Here is an 18,778-nt window from a genome sequence, read left to right as displayed (position 1 = left end):
GGACAACAATGGAGCATGATGGGTAGAAATACTATACATAAAATATAAGGGTGAATCCCAGTTCTGTCATTCATACTCGTAGTACTTTGGGAAAGTGACGTTACTTCTCTGTATCTTTATTTGATGATCAGCAGAAAAGTTGAAATAAAAAAAGTCACAGTCTAAGCTAGTTCATAGAGCCTGATATTTCCTGACTTTAATATTTACTTAAAAGCTACAGCAATCTAGACAGTAGGGCCTTCAAATAAGGATAGATATATAGCTCTATGGAACTGAATTAAGAGTCTAGAAATAAGCCTATACATTTATGGTCAATTTTTGAGAACGAGAGCAAAACAATCCAATGCCATAGAAACATTTTTAACAGATGGGGCTGGAACATGGATCTTCACAAGCTGGAGCATCCTTTCCTTACACCAAACAGATACCTAAATATAACAGGCAAAACTATAAAACTCCTAGAAGAAACACTGGAGTAAACCTATGGTTTACCTATAGTTATGCAATGATTTCTTAGATGAGGAAAACAAAAGTACAAATGACAAAAGACAAAACAGATAAGCTGGGCCCTATCAAAATTTAAAACATTCAGCCAGGTGCAGTGGTGTATGCCTATAATCCCAGCAACTCTAGAGGCTGACGCAGGAGGATCTCAAGTTCAAAGCCAGTCTGAGTAACTTAGTAAGATCCTAAGAAACTTAGTAAGACCCTGTCTCAAAAGTATAAAGGGTTGGGGTGTATCTCAGTGGTACAGCACTTGCCTAGCATATGAAGAACCTTGGATTCAATTTCCAGTACTACCAAAACCAAAACCACACCCCAGTACACAAATGTTCATAATAGCATTATTCAAAAGAGTCAAAAAGTGGAAGCACCCCAAGGTCTAGCAACTGATGAATGAATAAATAAAATGTGATGCATCCATACAATGGAATGCTAATTGGCAATAAAAGTAGTACTGATACATGCAACAAGGGTGAACCTTGAGAACACTGCGCTAAGTCAAAGAAACCAGTCATATATTATGATTCCAGTATTCTAAGAGGCAAGTAGACTAGTAGTTTCTAAGGGCTGGAAGTTGGGAGTAGAGAATATTCCCAAATTAAATGAGGGTGATCATCACAGTGTAATTATCATTTTAAAATTATCCTTTTTTTTTTAAATACAAGAGTGAATTGTACGGTATGTTAATTACATATCAATAAAGCTGTTTTAAAAAAAGAGCCTACTGGGCACAATGGTGTATACCTGTAATCCCAGAGGCTTGGGAAGCTGTAACAGGAGGATCACAAGTTCAAAGCCAGCCTCAGCAAGTTAGCAAGACCCTAAGCAACTTCTTGAGAACCTATCTCAAAAAAAATAAAAAATTAAAAGGCCTGGGGATGTAGCTCAGTGGTTAAGTGCCCCTGGGTTCGATCCCTGGTACCAAAAGAAAGCTTAAGATAGACTTAATAATAGGATAGACAGTCATTCAACCCATGTGTACAGAATAACTCTTTTTTTTTAAGTTCATTAGAAAATATTATTTGAGGGCTAGGATTATAGCTCAGTAGGTAGAACACTTGCCTAGCACATGTGAGGCATTGGATTTGATCCTTAGCACCACATAAAAATAAAGAAATAAAATAAAGGTATTATGTTCATCTACAACTAAATAAATTTTTTTTAAAATATTAAATGATGGGCTGGGGTTGTGGCTTAGTGGTAGAGCACTTGCCTCATACACGTGAGGCACTGAGTTCGATTCTCAGCACCACATATAAATAAATGTATTAAAAGAGTTCACATTAAAAAAAAGTTTTTAAAATTAAATGACACAAAAGGCAGCAGCAAAGGAAAAATAAATGTGATAGTTGGGAAAAAATACCAAAATGGCAGGCATTCCAAGCATAGCAATAGTTACATTAAATGTAAATGTATTAAATACTCCAGTCAAAAGGCAGAGACTGGGTGGGGTTGTAACTCAATGGTAGAGCAACTGCCTAGCAAGTGTGAGGCACTGGGTTCAAGCCTCAGCACCACATAAAAATAAATAAATAAAAGTGTTGTGTCCACTACAACTAAAACTAAACAACTACCATTAAAAATACTGTCAGACTAAGAAAAAAGATCCAACTATATGCTGTCTATAAGAAAAATATTTTAGACTCACAGATAGAAAGTCTAAGGATGTGATTGCTAGAGACTAGGAAGAGGGTGTGATGGTAGAAGAATATATACGATCAATGTGTTCTATATGCATGCATGGAAATCAGTGAATCCCATTAATCTGTATTATTAATGAGAAGATTTTAAAAAGAAAGTCTAAGGATAAAAAGATATGCCATGCAAACAATATGAGTGGCTATATTAGGCAAAAAGTTTAAGACAAAAATATTACAAGTGAAAAAGGACACATTTTATAACAATGACAAAATTCATCAGGAAAATATTACAATTATAAACAAACACAAAACTAACAACAGAGCCTCTAAATATATGAAATAACAGCAGACAGAATTAAAAGAAGAAACTTTAACAAAAATAGTTGGAGATTTCACTACTGTCATAATACACTATTATTAATAAGAGAGAACTAGATAGAAAATCAGCAAAAATAGAGAAGACTTGAATAGCACTATCAACCAATTTCACCTAATATTTATGCAGCAAACAGCAAAATACACATTCTTTTCAAGTACACATCATGCATTCTCTTGAACAGAACACGTTAGGCAAGGGATCAACAACTATGGCTCCTGGGCCATAGTTATCACCCATATCCTATTTTATGTAGTGAGTGAAGTAAATGATTTCTAGGGTTGGGTAAAAAAAGAGAAAAGGGGGGAATAAAACCTCACCAAAACCTACTGTACTAATAATATGCAATAGAGATATATTATTTAGCTTGTCATAATTTTTTAAAAAATTACTATTTATTCCTTTTTTAAAAAAGTTTGCTGACCACTAAACCTGGCACCTCCCCTTAATCCCTTCTGCATAAGGTGCTCACCACTTTTACATGGCTCCTACCATTATGATGCCATCCTCTATAAAGCTCTTCTCAGAGCTGTGACGATGCCAGTACCATGCTCTTGAACCTCTAGAACTGTGAGCTAAATAACCTCTTTTTTTATTAAATTATTTTTCAGTTGGCAATAGGACTTTATTTATTTATATGTGATGCTGAGAATCAAACCCAGTGTTTTGCACCTGTTAGGCAAGTGCTCTGCCACTAAGCCACAAACAACCCCAGCCCAATAACCTCTTTTTTATAAAGTATTCAGCCTGCAGTATGTTGTTACAACAACATAAAACAGATCAAGATAGCAACCTAGCAATAGAAAGGAAATCCCTCAATTTGATAATGGGCCTATCAAGACCCCAAAAATGAAATTAAGAAAACAATCTTGCCAGGTATGGCGGGGCATGTCTGTAATCCCAGTGACTCAGGAGGCTTATTTGGGGTCAGCCTCAGCAACTTAGTGAGACCCTGTCTCAAAACAAACAGAAGAGCTGGTGATATAGTCCTGTGGTAAAGCACCCTAGGGTTCAATCCCCAGTATTAAAATGAACAAACAAAAAAGCAATCTTATTTATAACATCATCAAAGAATAAAGGCAATAAGTCTAACAAAAGCAGTATAAGAATTGTACACCAAAGCTGGGCATGGTGGTACACACATGGAATTTCAGCGACTCAAGGTTGAAACAGGAGGATCGCAAGTTTAAGGCCAGCCTCAGTAACTTGTGAGACCCTGTCTCAAAATAAAAGAACTGAGGATGTAGCTTAGTACCTCTGGGTTCAATCTCCAGTACCGAAAAAGGAAGAAGAGATTTTTTTTAAAAAGGAATTGTACACCAAAAGCTACAACAGTGCTGAGAGAAAAATTAAAAACAAAATTTCGTGTGCTGTGGATTGAACCAAGGGTCTTGTGCATGCTAAGTACATGCTCCATTATGCCATAACCCTTTATTCCCTGAGAGAAATTTGAAAAGCTCTATATAAATAGAGACACTTTGTATTAATAGACTAGAAGATTCAATATTATTAAGATGGCAATCCTCTTCAAATTGATTATTAGATTCAATGCAATGCTTATCAAAACTCAAGAGACTTTATTTTGTTTTGCAGAAATTGATGAGCTGATCCTAAGATTTTTATGGAAATATAAAGGACCTTGTATAACCAAAACAATTTTGAAAAAGAACAAAGTTGGAGTATTTTCACCTCCTATTTCAGAACTCAATATAGCAATCAAGGTGTTGCTGTCCCCCAGAGTTTCTATACTTGAAGGAAGGAGAAAGGGAGGTCACAAAGGCTGGGCAGTATATGTGTCCCAAGAAGACCAATGTACAGCTCCATGCTGAAAAGCAGAAGGCCAGGGAAGAAGAAGAGTAAGAAGAGAGTGGAGATGGGGCTGCAGGTGATTCCAAAAAGAAATCTCTAGCCTCAGACAAGGGTAAGAATGGAGATGACTACCATCAAAAGTGTAAAGGTGTAGAAGGGCTTATCAACACTGAGAACCCCAACTAGGTGGCACAATCAGAAAGGTCACAAACTGGATCTGAACAGGTCAAAGGAACTTTGAGAACAAGAGAACACTGAGAAGAAAAGCAAAAGAGCATTACACAAAATTGCATTTGGCTCAGAGGACCAGAGCAGGCCAAGGCCAATCTTGCTGGACTGGTGATTATCCAGGAAGAGCAGGAGGAAGCCACCAGGAAGAAAGACAGGAAAGCAAAGTATGATTCAACTTTGTGCAGAGTGAATGCAGTTACTCCCCTTGAATACATGCCCTACAGAGGAAAATAAGAGGGAACAAGCTGACCTGCCCAGACCTCTGATGTCTTGCCCACCACGAAGTGCTCTGGTACCAATGTAGGAAACTCTCTGCAGCTAGGAGACTGCCTGGGGCCTTCTCTTCATCTTGACAAAAGAAATCATTGGGGAAGGTGGGAGGGAACAGAGACTGAAAGATGCAGACAGCATTTCTTATATAACTGTGAATGTTTTCTGCTGTTTTTAGAATTTCAGAACCCTATGCATATGTGGTAGGGGCACTGCCTAGGAAGTAGGATAAGGACTGTGTGTGTGTGTGTGTGTGTGTGTGTGTGTGTTTGCAGTATTGGGAATTGAACCCAGGTGCATTCTACCACTAACTACATCCCCAACCATTTTTGTTTTGAGACAGGTCTTGCTAAGTTGTCCTGGCAGGCCTTGGACTTGTGATCCTCCTGCCTCTGCCTCCCAAGAGCTGGGATTGCAACATGCACCACTGCACTTGACAAGAGTTTCTATTTATTGAGTACATTGTACAATAGGAGGTGACTGTGCAGTGGGCCAGCTGCTGATGACTTTACAACTTTCAGCCCCAGACTGTTGCCTGAGTGCTCAATCAGAGAGGAGGTATACTTTGGGAGCCTATACCTCTGTCCCTGAAGGTCATGGCTCATCCCCAGACAGTCTACTCTGACTGAGTGCCCCCATCTCTCTACCCCTTCCTGTCTCATTCCTACTTACCTTGTTAGGGCCAGCATTGTGTGTGTGTGTGTACTGCATTGCTGAGGATCAAATCCAGGGCTTCACGCACACTAGGCAAGCCCTCTAACAGTGAGCCCAAATGCCCATTTTTACCCTACTCATCAATCATTTCAAGAAACTTCCATTTACTCTGTGGCACCCAGGAGAAAGATTCAACTAGTATATTTGGCAGATTAAATTTCATATTATCATTTTCAAAATAACAAAACTCAAGGTAGTGTAGTACTGGCATAAGGACATACGTATCGATCGCTCAGGTCCAGAGGTAAACCTTTATATTTACAGTCAACTGATTTTCCATAAAGGTACCAAGATAATTCAGTGGGGAAAGATACTCTTTTCAACAAATGGTGCTGGAACAACTGAATATCCTCACATAAGAAGATGAATTTAAACACTTATACCATACATTATAATTAAGCCAAAATGTATCAAGGACCTCAATGGAAAATAGGTGTGGGGATGGGGACTGACTGCAAATGGACGTGAAGGATCTTTTACAGTGATGGAAATATTCTAGAGCAGACTATGATGATGGTTGCAGATTTGTTAAAGGTCACTGAAATCAATATTTTAAGTTGTACACTTTAAGTTGGTGAATTTTATGGTATGGAAATTGTACCTCAATAAAGTAATTTTAATTTAAAACTCTTCTAAGTGACAAATAATCAAGCATTTCTTTATCTTTTTGTTGTTGCAGTACTGAGGATTAAAATCAAGGTTGTGTCCATCCTAAGCAAGCATTCTACTGAGCTAGATTCCCTGCACTAATTCCCCTCCTCCCCCCAGGGGCACTTAACCACTGAGTCACATCCCTAACCCAGTTCTTTTTTTGAGACACGGTCTCCCTGAGTTGCTGAGGCTGGTTTTGAACTTGCAATCCTTCTGCCTTGGCCTCTCAAGCCGCTGGGATTACAGTGTGCACCACCATGCCCAGCTACTAAAATATTTTTTAAAGTATTCTAAAAGATGAGGCACAAGGTTGTCCAATGTTGGTCTTTCAAGTCTATTTTGCTAAAGTGGTTTAGAAAAAAAACTGCATTGCCAATATCAATTAAAATAACAGTATGAGTAAAATTGTAAGAAATTTATATACCCTCAAAGTTTAGGGAAAATGTACCAAAGCAAAATGAATTATAGTTGAGAAAAAAACATGTCATGTTCTTACCTAAGTCAAAAAAATCATGCCAAAAATTTGCATTTTTAAGCAAAGCATTATAGACTAATAATATTTTGTTTGCGGCTTGATATTAAGAGCCATGTCATTCAATCTTTAAGCTTTTTAAAATTCAGCCTGAAAATGAACTTAAAATGATGACACCCAATAATCTGTGATGTCCTTCAATTCCCATGTTTCTATGCAACAAAGATAAGCAATATATTTAAAGATGAAATTTGCTTGAATATAAATCTATAGTTATCTGTGGGATCAAAAATTGAATTTTTTACAAATATATCATTTTAACAACATAACTGCTGCTCTATCATTTTTATAAGCCTTTGTGTATTAATGAGCTACATCAAAGAGAGAAAAAAAATGACACTATAGAAGGAAAAATGAGATGACAGCACAAATCACCTAAGTATAAAAAATTCATATATAGTATTCTAAAAATCAATATAACGTATCCTGTAACAACCAAAAAAACCTAAAGGAGAAATAAAATTAGCTCTTAATATACTGATTAGTAATACTAATGTATACTCTAGCCCAGGATCAATTACTATTACCAAATGCAAATTTTCAGGATTCTGGAGGAAACAAACCGTTGATTCTATCAAGGTTATATAGTGAGATGTATGCAAACGCTATATACTTCAGAGGCTAACATCGTCAAAAGAAAGAGAATACATTTTATAAAGAACTGACTTTCAATATTTTACCTTAAAATTGAGTGCTAAAAAAAAGAGAATGGGTGGCGATTACATCATGAACATTTTATCCATTGGAAGTTTAAGATATAACCTAAGCCTCCCGTGGTCACTTTTCTGTATCTGCCCCTATATCAAACAAGCAAAAGGCCATCTCAATAAAAACAGCCTGGATTGCAAGGGAGATCCAGAGTCAGCCTGCTGAAGATTTACAAAGTTAAAAAATATACAAGATAATACTAAATAGGCAATGGAAATGAACAGAGTGAAATTTTGTACTTTTTTTTTTTTTTTTTTTCCCTTTTTAAAGACTGGGTATGGAAATCCGGGAGAAACATCTTAATGAGAACAACTAACTAATCAGACACTTTTACTATTTTATAATGCTTAGAAATGTTAAAGCTGAAAATAAAGGCCAATACTCAGTTGTCAAATTCAGAAGTCCTTTAGCATGTTTAGCTTTTCTCTTCAGAGACTTCAGTTACTAATGAATGATAGTATTGAATAAAGGCTACCATTATTGATGACTCTTCACTGAGATTTAAGAAATAAAATTCTTTATCTGTTAATTGGTGCTAAGTATCAAGGACTTTACTGGCTGGAGTAGACAGAAGAAAGTGGTTAAGAGGCTTCAGAGAAACAACCCCTGCTGGCACATTACCCACTAGAGTAGACAAAGACTACTTATGTGAACTCTAGATTAAAATCACTAAAAATGTTCATGTAACACCAAGTCCAAGCTCTGTAACTGAACAGAAGCTAAACAACTTTCAGCTCAGCTAAACAAACTGATAATAGTTTGTCCTATGCTTCTCTAATTTTATAAGTCACTAAACTAGTGAAGGTGCCATTTAAACAATAAAAACCTTTGAACTAAGTTTAGTATTTCATCTTTCAAGTTTCTAGTCCATTTAATAGTAGCAAGACAGTTAATTCTATAAATGTGTAACTTCCTTTAACAATTTGCTGGTCTGAGGACACAGTTTAGTGGTAGAGTGCTTGCCTGGAGTGCTCAAGGCCTGGGTTCTATCCCCATCACTGCAAACAAACAAACAAAAAAATGCTTTCCCTCTAGTTTACTAATCTATGGGTTCAATTTACTGTTCTGGAGCAATGTTATTTACCTTGGGCAAAACCACTATACCATGAAAATGGAAGAAACTGATAATCTGTCTACTAGCCTTTTTATAATTTTGTTAGTCCCACATTCAGTATTTGGAGGGATCTTTAAATAAGTTGATTAAATGCTGAAATAGCATTTTTAACAAGTTAACATTTTAGTGTGGGTTAAATATTACAGTTTAAAAAACAAAAAGCATATTCAAACTTCTACAGAATAAATTTTAATACCTTATTTGGATGTGAATATTTGGTATAGGTTGAGTAACCCTTATCTAACATTTTTTTTTTTTTTTCCTGGTGCAAGGGATTGAAACCCAGGGCCTCTTGAATGCTAAAAACATGCTCTACTACTGAGCTACACTTTAGTCCAACCCTCATCTACAATGCTTAAGCCCAGAAGTGTTTTCAGATTTCTGGTTTTCCAGATTTTGAAATATTTACCAGTTGAGCATCCCTAATATGAATACCCAAATGCTCCATAAATCTGAAACTTTTTGAGTATCATGCTGACACTCAAAACATTTCAGATTCTAGAGTATTTTGGATTACAGGTTTTCAAATTAGGGATATTCAACATGTATTTTTCATTTTAAGGAAAAAAAGGTAACTTTCAGTTTAATCAGCAACTTCATGAGTAATGAGTTTAAAAGTTACTAAGGGGGAAAAAAGTGATAACATGAATGTTCCTTGGACCCTTTTGCTCTTTGATGGTTCACATGTTAAGATACTATCATTTGTAATCCATCTAATGATGCCTTCTCTTTTTAAAAACTAGAGTATCTTTTCCTAAGCATTCATTTCCTAAAACTATTTCTATGGCTAACCCATACTGAAAGATGTTTCCAAAACAAATAGGCCTACATTTCACCTTATCTACTGCTTTTGTGAAGATTTTTTTTTTCTTCTTTTTTACAGTGCTGGGGATTGAACACAGGGCCTTGTGCTTGCAAGGCAAGCACTCTAGGAACTGAGCTATATCTCCAGCCCCGTTTTTTTTTTAATTTTTAAAAAAATTTTTTGAATTGTCAATGGACCTTTATTTTTATTTATTTATTTATTTATTTATTTATTTATTTATTTATTTACATGTGGTGCTGAGAATTGAACCCAGTGCCTCACACATACTAGGCAAGCACTTTACCACTGAGCTACAACCCCAGCCCAGGAAATGTATATTGTACTCAAACTATTTGCCTTGAATTTTTTTTTCTTAATAAGGTTTATTAAAAAGCTTGGTACCATCTAAATGATGAAACCATGTGCCAAATAAACTGAACCAACAACTTATACTATACTTGAAATATATTTATGCCTGATCAAGATTTCCCTAAACATATTCAGTTCATTATCTTCCATTTGTTTAACTAAGCACTTCACAGTTAGGGATGTAATCTAATTCCCACAAAAGCTTAAGATCTAAAATGTAACCTTACGCCATCTTTAGACAGTCCCAAAAAGGTCCCAGGAGAATGCTGCTGTTTAACGTAGAATAGTTATTTCTGGCAATTAATCGATATCAGTGAAGAAGACATTTTAGAAAGGTTCTTTAACATCAAATTTTATTTACCTGTAATATCAAGAACTGTAGGAGATGCAATATAGTATCTATGAACTGTTTCAAGAAGTTGAGCACCATGGCCTTGACCTTGAAATGGAGTCAATATCAGCATCTGACTAAAGAAATGATTTTAAAATTAAAATTTCTCATCAGCTAAAAAATTGAAAATTACAGTATTATGAACATTTTTAAATCTGTGGGTTTTTTTTAAGCTTCAAGAAGTCCAAAGATTATCAAAATATTCAAAATTGGTTTACTCTTCCACACTGTTTCAAAGGGAACAATGAAATAAATCAGTACATAGCCAGTGAATAATGGTGATTTTTTTTAAAACAAATCAACACTATTAAAACAAGTATTGGAAACTTCAGCAGTTCCTTCTTCTGAAATAAAAGAGAAGGCACGTGTTATACTGCCAATTACCTTACACGTGGCCGGGTTTTGTCTGGGTACACATAGTAATTATAGACTGTCATGTAGCCTACGGTCGCAAAGAGCGTAGCTCCATCCTTATTATACTTCTCAAATCTGCAGATAAAACAGAAAGCCAAGCAGGTCAATTACAGTCGCGCTCCCATGCAGTGTCCATTTTCTTTTCCATTCTCTGACTGAATTTTCAGTGTCAGCAAGCTACTCTGTGAGGGCCCAATGGGTACACCTGCTATGTTCTGAATGTACAATTCACTTAATTGGTGTGCAGCAACTTGGATAAATCAGACCTCTTTACATCACTTCAGTGCACTTGCCTATTATAAAGATGAATAGGTGGCAAGTAAAAGAAAACACAGGCAAAGCTCATTTTACTGTTTAAGCCTACATTCAGGGCCCTAACGGACAACAGCATTTAATTCAGCTCTATTCTCAAGGTCTCCCAAAGCATAATGAAGGAAAACTCAAGCCTCATAAACAATAGTTTTTCTTTCCTGGGAAAAATATCATTATACTATCCCAATAATTGGGCTGCCACAATTAAAATGCTGGCTTTGTGGAGGTAATAAGGTCTACTGTTGCTTTAGAATTGTACTTACACTAGAAAGTAGTGCCATCTTTCATCATCCACGTCAATAAAGCTAGCAGTTTCAATAAACCACATCAAAAAGGTCTGAAGCCTTTCATGATATTCTCGAAAGCCTCTACATGTCATGTCAGCCTAGGGAAAAAGCCAGGAAAAGTCAGGTGAAACTCATCACAAAGGTAAGTCAAAGTCTGCAGAACACAAAACTATCCTGTGGGAAAATGTTTAGAAGTCTCAGATTAACTGTGTACACAGATACACAAAATAGACCTATTTTTAATGCCCATACAAACTTGTTTCCTAAAGCTAGAATAAATTGCTAAGAATAAAATAAAAATTGCATGCAGGCTTCAGGCAACTGGGAGTAATTTTAACCAAGAAATATATAGATTTATCTTTACCTTGTATATCTGAAAAGTAAAGTTTTCTCCTCCTGTTGGACTGAGAACTGAGTATGTATGGAGTAAGGTTCCAAACGGCTTGAAATCAACTTCCTTTTCCAGCAAAGAAAGAAAATCATTTGTGTTTGTGCAAAATCCAGGTGGAATGATTTGTCTGATTTTGCCTTCAACATCATCTGCCTAAGGAATGTAGGACGAAAGACATAAAAAGAATTAATTAACAAATTTGACTTTCAGATGAATTATGTTAAATTTCTCTAAAATGGACAAAATCAACAAACTTCAATTCACCATTAAACTAAAGATGTAAACACACATAGTGAACTGGGAAAGGACATTTCAGGTCCACAAACTACTGTCATACAAATATGAGATGAGCATAACAAAAACAAATTAGAGGAGGTAGGGAGCCTAATATCAAGTGTAATAATAATGGCAGTGCCATGAAATTTCCAACATCACATAGAAAATGCTGACATCATCCCTTTATGACAGTCTAAACTGGCCAAAACAAAAGGCTGCTTATTATTTTATGTGTCAAAGAGACCATATTATTTAAGACATGAAAAGATAACCAGCAGTAATGAAGTGAAGCTAGAGTTCAACCAAATGAATAGTAACTTGCAATAAACAAGTAGAGAGAGAACAACTCCCTCATATGCCAAGCTAAAATGATAATTTAAAAAAAATTCCCACTTAAGGAATATAGAAATTATATGAATGGCTATATTGTCCATTCCTCCATATAATGTGACAAAATTTTGAGAGAACTGGACTTGTGATAGTACAAAAGAGACAAGACTGGACAACAAAATTAAACTCAGAGATTAAAATTACCCTTGTTAAAATAACCTTGATGAATGTTAAAACTATCAGCTGAGCAGACTTCATAATCCTTTTCAAAACCCCAAAAGACCACTTGATTGAATACATTTACTACTTCTCTTTAACCATGAATATTTGATGAAGTCTTACAATAAAGTATTACTGCTTCTCACCAGGCAATAAAACTTAATGAATTGGTCTCAACTTAACAAAACCTTATCCCTCAATACAGTCCCTAAAAGCCTGACATTACATTCAACAAAATGAGCTTGCATTCTATTCAAACTTTTTCCTGAACAATGAGGCCAGGTTTTTACTTAATGGAGTTTGCCGTGAGTTCAGCTGTAATGTTTGTATTGTATCTATTTCCACAAGGACTGACACAAGAACACTTTGTGTTAACTTACTAAGCAGCTCTTTCATACCGTTTACATGCATGATGGGTATTAGTTCTAAACCAAGACCCTTGCTACTTAGCATTCAAAACAGGGAAATTAAGATGCTTAGGACAAAATACACTACAAAAGGCTAATACAACATGCTACTAATTCCTGTCCTTTCAACCATTTTTTAACTAAGTAGAAGCAATGCACCTGCAGATGAATAGCACTTTATTATCATTCAGTTACATTTTAGGATAAGAGAACCAAGGATGGAGTTTATCACAAACAAGTTTTATTTCCAATGCTCGGGTACCACCGACATTTATATATAATTTGTTTATAGCTATAAAAGTAGGAGTTATTATTTAAAGTATATCTCTTCAACAATCTGCCCAACAGTTTATTTCTAATATGTATATCACTCCTTGCCATCTATTCACTTTCAAGACAGATAAATTACACTTGATAGAACTACTTTTGTTTATTTATAAAGGACATACTATTTGATATCTTTCCTTGACATTGCTTACATGAAGATATATCATCTTAAACATATACTCAGTAACTACATGAGGAAGTTGTTATAATGAAGGATAGTTGCAATAGGTCTGTTTTATAGCAATTAAAATTCAAAGTAGTGATGGATGGATAAAGTAGTATAGTATAACTGCAGTTCAGGTTTTTAAATGTTAAGAAAAAAGGGGTTTATAATCTATCAGTTTAAAAAAAATCACTTTAAGACATTCATAGCAGGTATAATTTTAACCTGTAATAACCTTCCATATGTCCTGTTTTCTAAATAAGGCATTGCAAAGAATGATCAAGTCCCTTTGCCTATCCTGCACCAAATCTACTTCAAAGATGTCTCAGAAACTAAGTTTCAAGTGGCAGTTCTGGTGAAAGACAAAGCTACCAAAAGGTTTGAGCTCAACAAGGTTCAAAGAAAGTTAATATTTAACATTCAGTCTTTAAAGGATATTTATTGATTATAATAAATATTTTCCAATAAAATATTTTGCTCTGGGCAAATCTGTGTTACTTCAAGAACTTTTATGGAGAGGTAAGCTAAGTTAAAAAACAAGAAATCTGTTTATATATATGTAAATATATGTGTGTGTCTGATATACTTAAATAAAACAAAATCAAGGGGGCTAGGGTTGTGGCTCAGTGGTAGAGCTGAGCTCGCCTTGCACAGGGCACGGGGTTCGATCCTCAGCACCATATAAAAATAAAATAAAGGCATTATGTCCACCTACAACTAAACTATATATATTTAAAAAATCAAATAAGGGCTGGGGCTGTAGCTCAGTGATAGTTTGCCTACTATGTGTGAGGCACTGGGTTTGATCCTCAGCACTACCTAAAAATAAATAAATTTTAAAAAGCAAATAGCTCTTCAAACCTAGAATTCAGAACTTTGCTTCAATTAAAAAAAAGTCTGCATTTCTCTGTTAAATGGATTTTGCATTAAAAAAAGGAAATTCTATCTATAAACACCCTATCTTAAAGATCTGTATTCTTCTAAAATATACACTTTAGTTTAGTTAAATTGAAAATACTAATTTTTCATAGTGGATTACTGGTCTGATAATAAATCAGTAGGAAAAAACCATTAAATAATTTTTAACTGAATGTAGAGTTAAAAATGCAATAAAAGCTTTCAATTCCAATGCTTGTGATTAAAAGTATATTCGACTTCTGAAGATCACTAAAAAATTCTCTGTCTTCAAGAACATTATCCTAAATATCAATTAAAATCATGTACAAGTATAGAAAGGGTAAGAAATTAAATGAACAGAGCAAGAATCTAGAAAATACTTGATTTATTTAATTAATAAAGATGTTCCTTACAAATGTTTCCCTAACATTTGGTGATTTCTTTTTTTAAAAAAAGGGGAAAGTATAAAAGTTACTATTCTAGTTAGGTCTTATAGTAAGTGGGTCATGAAATGTTTTTAGATTGTGTACTCTCACTATGGTCATTTCAATTTCCAGTGTTCTATCTTTGTTACACATGAAGATGTTCCAACTGAGCAATTTTTACTTTTCCTCATCACTGCAGAAAACAATGTGCCTGAGAATAGCTAGTAATATGTTCTAAACATTTGAACTCATATTTGAATTGATAAACATTTGAAAACCCAATAACCTTATTAATGTCTTATCTTAAGCAGTATCATTTGATAAATTTATCCATAAGTTTCTAGTTTCTTTTTTTTTTAAATCAGGGACTTAACCCAGGGGTCCTTCACCACTGAGCCACATCACCATCCGTGCCTTTCTCAGCTTTTTAGACAGGATCTTAACAAATTGCTGAGGCTGGTCTTGAATTTGTAATCCTCCTGCCTCAGCTTCCCCAGCAGCTGGGATTACAGATGTGTACCACCATGCCCAGTTATAGTAAGAGGTTACAATTAAGGCATGTTAAGTAGGTAAACATGCTCTTCTTTACCTGGCTAAAGTAGCACATAAATTTAATGTTACTATAATTCTTGGTGGTTTTGGAGTTTTTTTTCTTTTTTTCTTTTTTTTCAGTACTGGGGATTGATGCTGAACTACATTCACAACTCTTTTTATTTTTTATTTTGTGACAGGGTCTTGCTAAGTTGCTGAGGCTGACTTCAAACTTGTGATCCTCCTGCCTCAGCCTCAGGAACTGCTGGGATTACAGGCATCTGCCACTATCCCAGTAACATTATTATAATTCTAAGAATAGCTAAGATATGTCACAAAGAGAAGGTGAAAGAAATTCTGCATCTACTTAATTTGCTTAAACTTATATTCTCTGACAATATTTAAGCTTTAAATGTACAAATCTGAGTATTGTTAAATGAAGGTCGTATTATGAAAAAACAAAGGCTTATAATGTTTTTAATGCATTAGTGTTTGCTTACTTGAACTAACAAGCAAGAAGGGGTAGGAATATATGTAGTTCAGTGGTAGAGAGTTTGTCTTGTATGCATGAGACCAGGAGTTCAATCCCTAGTACCATGGGGCAGGGGGGCACTAAGAAAGATAAAATTTTCAATATATGATTTTAAATCTTTCTGATATTTCATTATAAAGTATATCCAAAGAACACTGTCATAACTGGAAAAAAAAAAAAAAAAGTACAGCATAGTAGTACTAATGTACCAAAAATAATTTTTTCTTTTTTGGTATCAGGGATTGAACCCAGGGGCATTTAACTACTAAGCCACATCCCTAGTCCTTTTTATTTTTAGACAGGGCCTCCTTGAGTTACTAAGGCTGGCTTTGAACTTCTGATCCCCTCCTGTCTCAGGCTCCTGAGCCACTGAGACTATAGGCATGTGCCACCATGCCCAGCCAAAGATTATTTTTTCCTTTGCTCAAGAATAAATTTTTTAAATACATAGGATTTTCCCACAGACTAAAGGCTCCAGAAAAGTTTTAAATTTTTCTTTCATCTACTCTCAAATTCAACCCAAATTAGTGGGATACAAGGATAAAATGACTGAAATTCATAAATACAACCTAACCATATATGTCATGTTTCTCTACCAAACCTTTCTCAGAAATGCTAGCAAGTAGTAAGACTGAACAATCTTAGTCACATATCCCTTCACTATAAAACAATGAAAACTCCCAAGAGAAGGCAGGAGGTACTTAATAAAGCAAAGGTTAGGAGCAACCAAAGATAAACAAACCATCAGTGTCTGATTAATCAAAGTCATTATATTTGAAGAATTCAGAATAATTATGTTGCCTTTAAAGATGATGACTAGTGAAGAGATTTTACAGGAATCTTAATCATGACTAAAGAATTTTTGGTGAAATTGGAAAAATCAATTTGGAAAAGAAAATGGATGGTAAAAGATCAATGTAATAGTAAATTTGTAATAAGTAAATTAACTTTTAAGCAGATTTGCTATGGCTACTGATCCCCAAAAAGGGTTGTTTGTCATATAAAAATGTTATACCAGGTGGTACACACCTGTAATCCCAGCAACTAGGGAGGCTGAGGGAGGAGGACCACAAGTTCAAGGCTATCCTCAGCAACTTAGCGTGGTCCTAAGCAACTTAACAAGAACTGTCTCAAAATTTAAAAAAAAGGAGGGGGGGATATAGCTCGGTGATACCAAATAAAATAAAATAAATAAAAACAATGATAGAGAGTATGACCTACAAAAACTCAAATATGACATTTAACAGTTCCAAACCTAATATATCCAAAACGAATTTCTTGATTTTTTTCCATTTAAATCTTCCCCATATCAGGACCGCTATTATTTATGCAATGGGATTCTCATCTATCATATCTAATTCAAAAGCAAAACCTACTGGTTCTTCCTCCAAATAATAGTCTCAGTCTGACAACTAAATCCAGCATCTCTAACGCTGCAATGTCTTGGTCTCCCTTCTTTTGCTTTTGTCCCCTTCGGTGTGTTCTCGGCATAGCAGTGCTAGGAATGTGGCTCAGTGGTAAGAGTCCCTGGGTTCAATTCCTGGTCCTCAAAAAACAAAAGCGAAGAACAAAAAAGGCACTGTGTTCATTCCACAGTGCCTGGAAAAATGAGACAGAAAAGGCAAGTTCATTCCCCCATATCCACCATGCCGTCACCTTTTTTTTTTTTTTCCCAACAAGGGGAAATAAATCTTTGTTTGAATATTAAACGTGATGATCTTTTGAAGCAAATAAGACTACAAAAATATGGTAAGAGATTGATTCCCTACACTTAACCCAGTACTTATAAATGAAAAAACTTGATTTTCAAGAATGTTACAACTAGAAATCAAAAATTTGATTATGGGGCTGGGGTTGTGGCTCAGAGGTAGAGCACTCGTCTCAACATGTGTGAGGCACTGGGTTCAATCCGCAGCACCACATAAAAATAAATACAATAATGATACTGCGTCCATTTAAAAATTTTTTGATTATGGAAAAATCTCCATTTTATTAAATCTGTGTTAAATGCTAGTTTATCTAAGATTAAGTCTTTTTAAATATTCTACCACCACAATTACTATAGTATTACTCAGAATCACTTTTCTATCTGCAAATTTTTCAATTTCCAGGGACACAAATTACCAAAAAAACATCAAATGCAGTTACATATTCATCCGGCAAGCTTAGTAATTTCAAATATGTCTGAGAAGTGAAAGAAAACAAACTAAAAAGTACTCAAAATATTTCTAACACTAACATTGAATAATGAATGAGACACTTTCATGATAAATATTTGAAGCAACACACATGACAATCACCCTGATCTAATCATTATATACAGGCATTGAAATATCACACTGTACCTCACGAATATATATGTTATATGTCAAAAATTTTAAAAGATTTTAGCCAGGTGCAGTGGCACACACCTGTAATCCCAGCAGCTCAGGAGGCTGAGGCGGTAGGATCACAAATTCAAAGCCAGTCTCAGCAACGGCAAGGCACTAAGCAACTTAGTGAGACCCTGTCCCTAAATAAAATACAAAACAGTGCTGGGGATGTGGCTCAGTGGTCGGGTGCCCCCTGAATTCAATCCCAATACCTCCCCTGCAGAAAAATTTAAAAATACCTTAAAGATTATTATTGACCTCTTTCATGCTGTATACATGATTCATGTTGTACATGACTGCACAAAACTTACCAATATATTACTTTAATCCACAGATTGTTTGCTAAAGAGAAGCTCCCCAAAGATAGTATTAAATTGGGAGTGAGCAGCATAAAACACGGGAAAGGGGGGAAAAATACACACACAATGTAAACTACATAAATAATTTAATCAGCATAAGAGTATGAGCCCATGTAGAACAGGTCATAAATAGTCTTAACTTTTTTCTTTTGGTGCTAGGGATTGAAGTCAGAGACTTTTGCACATTAAGCATGCATTTTACCACTAAGCTATGATCTCTAGTCCTAGTCCTAATGTCTTATAATCAAAATATTACTACATATTGTGTATGACACCACTAGATGATCATCTCCCAGTAAGGTCTTGATTCTTTCCCCCAATACCACTGAAAAACCCAGATGCACTCTACAACTGAGCTATATCCCCAGACTTTTTTTATTCTCCTGAGACAGGATTTCACTAAATGGCCTCTAATTTGCAAT

General features: G+C 35.2%; 1 protein-coding gene across 1 annotated transcript in view; it reads right to left on the bottom strand.

Annotated features, from left to right (window-relative positions):
• The window catches only part of HAT1 (histone acetyltransferase 1), a gene marked incomplete at its 5' end in the record, with an annotated part of 47,788 nt that overhangs the window by 6,057 nt on the left and 22,953 nt on the right, over positions 1-18,778 (bottom strand). Inside the window, 4 exon segments of the mRNA XM_079135051.1 lie at positions 10,085-10,191; positions 10,499-10,603; positions 11,104-11,225; positions 11,492-11,671. Of these exon segments, the coding sequence (XP_078991177.1) occupies positions 10,085-10,191; positions 10,499-10,603; positions 11,104-11,225; positions 11,492-11,671 (514 nt within the window).

The sequence above is a fragment of the Sciurus vulgaris genome, assembly GCF_902686455.1.
Source record: "Sciurus vulgaris genome assembly, chromosome: 3".
NCBI lineage: Eukaryota > Metazoa > Chordata > Mammalia > Rodentia > Sciuridae > Sciurus > Sciurus vulgaris.
Note: the sequence above shows the minus strand (reverse complement) of the source record. Positions and strands in the feature narration are given on the sequence as shown.